General features: G+C 36.3%; 1 protein-coding gene across 5 annotated transcripts in view; it reads left to right on the top strand.

The window, feature by feature from the left end:
- col18a1 (collagen, type XVIII, alpha 1) overlaps positions 1 to 8,481 on the top strand; it is a 68,262-nt gene that overhangs the window by 38,233 nt on the left and 21,548 nt on the right. For all 5 annotated transcript variants that reach the window (XM_015371695.1, XM_015371692.1, XM_015371693.1 and 2 more), the window contains exons 2-7: positions 2,247 to 2,788; positions 5,098 to 5,178; positions 5,248 to 5,307; positions 5,487 to 5,556; positions 8,155 to 8,276; positions 8,349 to 8,366. In XM_015371695.1, the coding sequence (XP_015227181.1) occupies positions 2,247 to 2,788; positions 5,098 to 5,178; positions 5,248 to 5,307; positions 5,487 to 5,556; positions 8,155 to 8,276; positions 8,349 to 8,366 (893 nt within the window). The remainder of the gene's footprint in view (positions 1 to 2,246; positions 2,789 to 5,097; positions 5,179 to 5,247; positions 5,308 to 5,486; positions 5,557 to 8,154; positions 8,277 to 8,348; positions 8,367 to 8,481) is intronic.

The raw sequence follows: 8,481 nt of genomic DNA, 5'->3' as shown, positions 1-8,481 counted from the left end.
ATTTACTTTTGTGTGTTTTTTTTCAGGCAGAAATTTATTTATACCCCCTTAGGGTGTAAGAGGTTAAGATCTGATTTAATTGTCTATGTTAAGTGCCTTAAGATGACATGTGTTAATATGTGTTTGTTAGCTGTGGTTTGTAACGATTAACAAAAAAATTTGGTATCTGCTTTGCTCTTTCTTCATCATTATGGCAGATGTGGCCTCTTTTTGTCCTCCTAAACCTAACTGCGCTATACGTATTACAGCTAATATAACATTTTGAAATCTTATCAATTTCTTATCCTTTCAAATAAAACTAGGGCAAATCCGGAAGGGGATAAACATTCCTGCAAAATCAAAGCACTAGACAGTTTAAACCCTCTGCAGGATATGGGATCTGGGGAGTCAAGCTGTGCACAAGTTGGATTACTTGACCTATGACACTGGGGTCAATGGCCAAGTTAGGTTTCACTTTGTTATAAAACTTAACCATTGACCTAAGTTGTAGATCAGTGGCTACATTGACAACTTAGGTCAACATTGCCATTTCTTTGAAGTGACATTTAATTTAGTACGGCCTAAGTATGACAAAGGGAATTAGCAGACGATGCCCCGTCCTTACAGCTACCTGGCAAGGTCAGCTTTCTGGAGGCAGTCATAAAGGCTCATTCACTCTGCAAATCTTAAAGGTAAATTTCTATATTTTAATCAAATTAGATTAATCAGATTGTTTGTACTTATTTTATATGTGAAATCAGACGTAATCTCAAATTTACTTGCATGTACATACTGAGAATTCATGTGCCAGATAGCAACTGTTGATCTAAGTAATAATGGATGCCCTCATTGTAATCGTCACATAGTATGAGGTTAGGAAAGAACAGACCATAACTATTTACAATAACCTGCTGTGGAGCAGTGACTGCTACAGTTGTAGGGGGAAAGGTATGTAGGGGGAGTGATGACAATGATGTTTCAATCTGTCATGATCCTGCCCTTTGTGGACTTTTTGGTTCTGTTTAAGTTTCTTTTTGAGTTTTCATTTACATTTTTATTTATGTCATTCTGTGTTTTCTTGGTTTTATGTTATTGTAGTTGTTTTCCCTAAGCCCTGTATTCCCTGGTTGCTCTTTGTTGCTCCCTGGTGCCATTTTCCTTTCCCCTTGGCTCCCTTCTAGCTGCTTCTGTCCACACCTGCTCCCAATTAACTGATAACTCCACTTTTGGTTGTGCCTGCCCTATATAATGCTCCTCTGCAGTTAATCAGTGCTGCTTTCTCTTCACTACCTACTCCTCATATGTGCTTCTCCCTATTGTCTCTTGGTTTTTTTGGTTTCCTGTTTATTGTTTTTAGATTTATGTTTCTGGTACCATTTGTTTATTCGTTAAGTAAGCAAAACTCATCTCTGTATTTGGGTCCCCAACCAACCTCCAACCAACCTGACACAATCGATAAAATCCTACATGACTGTTACACCGCAGACATTCTGAAAACGTATAATTGTCTTAATTAAGAGTTGAAATGTAATTTTAACACAGTACTTTTTGTTTGTTTGTTTTTTGGTTTATCCATTAAAATAAGTCATAATTTCTGTATTCAGGCTATATTCCATAATTTCAAAGATCTCCTGTTTTGATGCTACAAAGATATTGTCTAACTTGACTTCCAAACTAACCAAAAGTAACTAAAGAATGGTTATGAATAAAAAGGCTGAAGGTTTACAGACCTGATTAATTGCATCCTAATAAGAATTTTAATAGCTTTCCAGGGTTATAATTTACTCCTTCATAATTTCCAGAAGTACTCCTCCTCTAAAAACAATTAAATTAAACTTAAAGTTGGGAAATCTCTCATGAATCTGCAAATGGCAGAAACTCTTCCCTCTTTGTAATTGTTGCTGTATGAGCCTTTTGGTCTCAAAGCTGCTGCTGGTTTATTTTTGTCCAGTTATGGTCTATAGGAACTGCATTATTATCAGGCTTCTCTTCGTTCAACCCACTTTAACAAATGAGGCACTTTAATAATTTCATCTAGATAAAAATCTTATGATTAAATATCATTTGCTTAAAGTAGCCCTATTAGAACAATATCCGATTCTGCTTCCATTTAAACTAAATCAGTGCTGAATGAAACACATAAAAATACTCTATATCAAAACACTGTAGCCTGAAAAAAACATTTTCTCAGGTTCTAAGAAATGCTAGAAAGATTTTATTGACTCCATTGCTCTTAAACTGTGTCATCTCTTTTGTGTCTGTTGCAGAAGAAAGTGGTGTCTCTTTGCCCCAGCTGATTGGAGATCCTCCAGCCGATTCAATAACCAAAGTTTCTGGGCCGGTGGGAGAGCTTGCATACCGATTCACCTCCACATCATCGACGGGCCAGCTGGCTCGAGCACATGTCCCCACTCCTTTCTACAGGGACTTCACCCTCATTTTCCACATCAGACCTTCCACTCCTGCTGCTTCCACCCTCTTCTCCATCACAGACAGCTCCCAGAAACTGATATACATCGGTGTGAAGCTCAGCGCAGTGCAGGCGGGTCGTCAGAAGGTCCAGTTCTTCTACACTGAACCTGATTCTGAGGCTTCCTACGAAGCAGCCAGTTTTGACGTGCCAAGCCTTGTGAACACATGGAGCCTTTTTGCTCTTTCTGTGAATGATGAGCTGCTCACATTTTACCCGGAGTGTGACAGGGATCCGCAAGTGGTGAGGTTTGAGCGCTCGCCTGACCCGATGGACCTGGAGGCAGGAAGTGCGATCTTCGTGGGCCGAGCAGGACCAGCTGATCCAAATAATTTTGAGGTATAAATAAGGCAGAGCGTTCAGTCGTTTCTCTAAAACAGGTTAAGTCTTCTTTCTTGATCCAATAGACTTAGAATCACCTACATAACAATAAGATTAACTGATTAAACCTTTGTTGATCATCACGTTGCAGCAACCTTTTTTACAAAGTTGCCTCAGTTCATTAAATTATGCAGACATTCCTTGATGCACAAATCAGTGAAGGCCTCCACCACAACATGGTTCAGGTCTGAACTTTAAATAGTCCATTCTCCTGTTGATGATCCAGTTTAGCCTTAGCCTTAGCCAGACTGACTTTAGATTTATGTTGCGTAATCGCAAACAGAGGAGCTCCAGTTCAATTCTTAGAACATATTTGTGTTGATATGCTGTGTGGTTTTCCATAAATAGGCTGCTGTTTCTGTTTTATCATGCTGCCATATTCTGTCGAAGTGAAATATGTTTCCTCTTTCCCTTTCAAAAAGCCATACTTTGTCCATCTTTATCAAGTTGAATAACTGTTTATATTTTTTGCACTGGTCCAACAATGGAGACAGTTTACCGATTTATCCCTTTCAGTAAAGATTGACAAAAAACGCTAAAGCGTTTTTCCGCCTGCAGCTGTTTCAAATATTAACCAAACAAAATTCAACTCTTTTTTTCATCTTTCTTTCCCCCTGCATGGTATCAGGTATTTGAGTATAAGGAATTAACCTTAAACCTGCACAAGAGTAGTTCAGTCTTATTTAAAACAGCTTTCAAAAGCAACATCATTTGCTTCAGATTTTTGAGGTGCTATAGGAGCTTTGTTTTCAATATTTTAGCCTAACACACTGTTGTTTTTATTGCTGCTGTTATAACTCTTTTCTATACTTGTTCTTGGAGTTGTCATGTCAGGATTAAATGCAGATCTGTTTTATTGTACAGTTTCGTTTTATCTGTGGTACATTTTTATTTCCTAACACTCTTAGAGAAATAGCAGGTTAAGGTTTACAGGGATTATTCTATTCCAGCCTGAGGCCGGATTTCCAGCTCATAACGATTGCCTGTGGGTGAAAAAAAAACACTCGAAAATAAATTGATGGGAAATACAAAAAAGAAAAGACAATCGAATCACTCTTGCATTTGAAAACCAATGGTAGCAAAGGAGCGTTCTCAAACTAACATTATTAGCCAATCAGAAGAAGAAGGGGGCGGGTCTAAGGAAACCGTGTACCTCCTCCTCTAGTTTCTTGCTCAACTCGTCAGATAGATTGTGATTCAGTACTGGATATCAGAAGAAATATGATACCTGCAAGTGGTAGATATAGATGCACTTTGCCATATTCAGGCGGTTTTTGGAATTGGATTTTCAAAAGTCAAATTTAGACTTTAATCTCTGATCCTGTATATATATATATGAGTTTCTTGCCTTCGTTGAAAAAGTTCAGGCTCAGGATATTTTTTTTTGCTTTAATCAATGGGTTTAACTTGGTGTTGTAGAATTAGTTTTAGAAGCACAGCGATTAGATTTTTGAATGCCTGTGTTAGAGGCTTTCTATTTTCTGACAGAAAGCAATTTTTGACAACTAGTTGCTCCACCTATGATGACCAAAAACTCCAAACTCCTGTTTCCCTTTTTATCCTTTTTTTTTTGGTTACTTGGACAAATAACGTGTGCATTTTACCTAAATATGCTAACCTTTCTAAATTGCTAGCAACGATTTCATACACATTAATACAGTTTCAGAGATCTAGTCACTTTAACTGAATGTTGGAAACATTGGTTACATCAATGTGCACAGCAGCTACTGATGGACAAATTACAGAAATAGAATTAGGAAACAATCAATCTACAGATGACTCAAATTGGTGAAGTCAGAGGAAAAGATTGTTTACTGACATTAGGTAATACATCACAGTTTGTGGAAGTTTGTAGGAGGATCCAAAACGCAGAGGCAGTAACAGAATTAACTGAGATAAAGCAAAAAGGAAAGGAGAATAGGACGATCGAAATAATAGTAAACACAGGGTGATGAAGGGAAAAGTTGACATACAGGGACTAAAATAGATATTATACCATGGAAAACAATAATCCATTGATAAATATAACACTAACACTAGAAAGGCTAGACAATAACTGTCTAAATCACATGGAATAAACATATAAACAGAAATGTAAAAAACACCAACGAAAATAACAAATACATATCAAAAACATCAGAATGTGTTAATGTTTAAAGTGAACCCAAACCTCATCTTAGGTTTAAAATGTCCTGAAATTAAATTCTATAAATATATGATCCCTTTCTCGTTCTTGTTTGCCCATTATTTATTTATTTTTTATCTAGGGGGATATTGCTGAGCTGAAACTGGTGGGAGACCCTCTGGCTTTTCAGCGCTACTGTGATGAAGATGGTTACCCCAATGAAGTAAGTTACATATTTTAATTAAAGTGAACAAAAAAAATTTTTTTAACATGTGCCCTTTGTGTATCTCAGGGTTCTGGTGAAAGTGGCAGCGGTGAAGCTGATAGGAAACAGGAAGGAAACACTGTGCTGGTTGGACCGCAGATTTTCTTACAGCTTAAATTTATATATATCTATACATATATATATATATATATATATATATATATATATATATATATATATATATATATACACAAATAAAAAAAGCTTGAAGTGCTCAAAAATAACATATGTTATATAAACCTATATGATATTTTTGTTTTCCCCAGACCTTTCCACCCCGTCCGATCCCAGTGCCTCCACCTATATACCCAGAAGGAAAGGGAATCGGAATCAAAGGTTAAAATGCTTCTTTTTTTTTTATCAGAATCTATAAAAACTGTTTTAAGTTGTTGAACAGCTTAGAAAGGTTAAGCAGAAGTGTGTACCGCAGTCATGTACATTCAAAACCTCGGCTGCTGAAATATGTACCCCAGACTGCCTGTCAGGACCTGAGCATTACATTTTGCTCCAAGGGCCAGGCTGTCAGCTTCAATCAGCAACTGGAGCACTGAATAAGTGAATCAGAGGGCATAAGGATGAAGAGATCTCATGTTTAACTTTTAGCTTAGTTCAGTTTTAGGTGTGGTTGTCTAGTGTAGTTAAGATTGCCTTTGCAAGTGGAGTACAGGGGCTATAAATGGCTTCATGAAACTTTCCAGACTGATAAATGTCAAAGATATATATTTTTTTTAGTAACATTTTGGCGCCCTCTACAGGCCTCATTTAGCCATTTGTTTCAGTCATGTAACAAATGTCTTTTTCATTGTGTATGTGTATATATATATATATATATATATATATATATATAGACAGATAGATTGTATTTTTTTAATTTAATTATAAATTAAATAAAATAAATTATACAATATATAAATTATTATTTATTTATTTAAATTTTCTGGGACATTTGTGGTATTCATTTTCAAAAATCACAGAAAGGTCATAAAATGTTTCTCCTTTCTTGAATAAATCTATTTAATATTACTTTCACTTTTTAAACTGATTGACTATTGCAGTACATACAACTTTGTAACATTATTCTAATTGATTTAGATGAATCTGTGTACTGTGGTCAGTATTACTTCAATAAGACGTAATTAGAAAATGATCACCTTCACTCTGAATGTGACTAAAATCCACACAAAGAAAATCTTTAGAAAGTGCAGAAGAAAATGGAACAACATGGAAATCATTAGTTCTCAAAATAGATTTAATTTTACAGCCAAATGAAAGTTATCGGTGGACAAAAAATTAAAAGTGTTAATTCCAGCTGTTTCAATATCGATTTGAGTTAATGATTAACTCAATCTATTTCTTTCTAATTAAAGAGAACTTGGCTAATAATTTTTGAAACCTCTATTCTGCAGAAAATGCAGTTTGTTTTTTACTGTAAACAACGTTAGACACTTTGTGTTCCGAAGGTATTCTAAAAAGTCTTCAAGTTTGCATGACTTTAGCATGGAAAATGTAATGGTTTACAAATTTAAAGGGAGAAACGTAACCTCTAATACTAGTCCGTTTCTGCTTATTTAATAAAACAAAACAAGCAAAAACTGAACCTGATAAACTGAGAAATAAGCTTGACTTGATCAGGGTCATCAGTCTGATACGGCTTCTGAGGGGGATGTAAGTTATACGACATGATTCACCAGATAAATGGCATGTATATAGCGCCTTTATTCAAGTTAGGAGACTTGACCAAAGCGCTTTACACTACATTCATTCACTCACACACTGATGGTGGCAAGCTACATTGTAGCCACAGCTGCCCTGGGGCTCACTGACAGAAGCCGGGCTGCCGTACACTGGCGCCACCGGGCCCTCAGACCACCATCAGTAGACAATGCAGGTGAAGTGTCTTGCCCAAGGACACAACGACACTGAAAGCCAGAGTCGGGGCTTGAACCGTCAACCCTTCGATTTCAGGGCAAACTCGTACATCCAACACCACTGTCGCCCCTAACTATTCAGATTCCAGAGGCGACCAATCCTAACGCTTTCAGTGTCATCAGGAAAATGATTTTTACCAAGAACACTTGCCTGCTATCTATGATAAAGTATTAGGGCAATTATTTGAATAATCAAGACGTGTCACTAAAAAAGAAATTCCTCCTAAATGAAAGTGGTAATATTATGAGACAAAAATGTAATTTTAATTAAATGAAAGTTTCAGTAGTTATGAGTTTATTTTCTTGATATTATGACTAATAAGATTAATAAGACTTTTTGTAAATCATAAAAAATTATAAATCTCTTAGTATCGCCTTAATACACATTTGTTAAGTTTTCTTTGCGCATCAAAAGTATTTTGAACACCTAAAATGTTTCCACCTCAAGGAAATAAAGTGGTTCAAACTTCATCATTTTTTATTTTGAAAAATGAGAAATAGCCTTATCAGACTGTTATGTCCACCAAGCTTGTTTGGTGGATGTAACATTAAAGGAGACCACACAAGGATTTTCTTTAAAGTGAAAATTTTATTTATTAAATTATACTAAAGAAACAAAAACCTGAAGAAGGGATAAATAAAATGGGGAATATGAAATGGCTTAATGCAAAACCAATAAGTAAACAGAAATAAGCAAATGCAAACAAACCTAACAAAACCCAACCATAGGACAGGATACAAACCAAACCAAACCAAATGGGGTTCTGAGGAGGTAAGAGAGAGAAGCCTCTTGTCTGCTGCTTGTATGACAGCATTTAAAGCAGACGAGCACCAATTAGGGCAAAACAGATCATCTGCAGAAGGCCTGCATCCAGAACCCTGCAAGGAAAAGTGCAGAAAACCACTGCAGCCGTAACAAGACTAAAGCTGCATGAAAAGTTAGAAAAAACTTTTGATTGATGCAATCCTCCATTCACTGCTATAAAGAGTTTTGGGTATTTTTTAGGCACCAAAGGTGAAAAGGGTGACAGGGGAGAAAAAGGCTCCCAGGGAGACACAGGTCCTGCGGGGCCTAAAGGAGATTCAGGCTCAGGAGTTTCAACAGAGGGAGGAGGGCATGGCGGAAAAGTAAGACAGTTTTCATTTATAGGTTAATATCCACAAGTAGCACAAATAACCTGTTTTCTTTTTTCTTTCTAGGGAGAAAAGGGTGTAAAGGTACGTGAAATGTATTCACAAGATTTAAAGTATATAAATTCAATAGATTTTTGACTTATCAGATCCTACGAAATATATTTAGAGTCTTACGACTTCATTGCTGCACATAAAAACA

This window comes from Cyprinodon variegatus, unplaced genomic scaffold (genome assembly GCF_000732505.1).
Source record: "Cyprinodon variegatus isolate N-32 unplaced genomic scaffold, C_variegatus-1.0 Scaffold63, whole genome shotgun sequence".
Lineage (NCBI taxonomy): Eukaryota > Metazoa > Chordata > Actinopteri > Cyprinodontiformes > Cyprinodontidae > Cyprinodon > Cyprinodon variegatus.
Note: the sequence above shows the minus strand (reverse complement) of the source record. Positions and strands in the feature narration are given on the sequence as shown.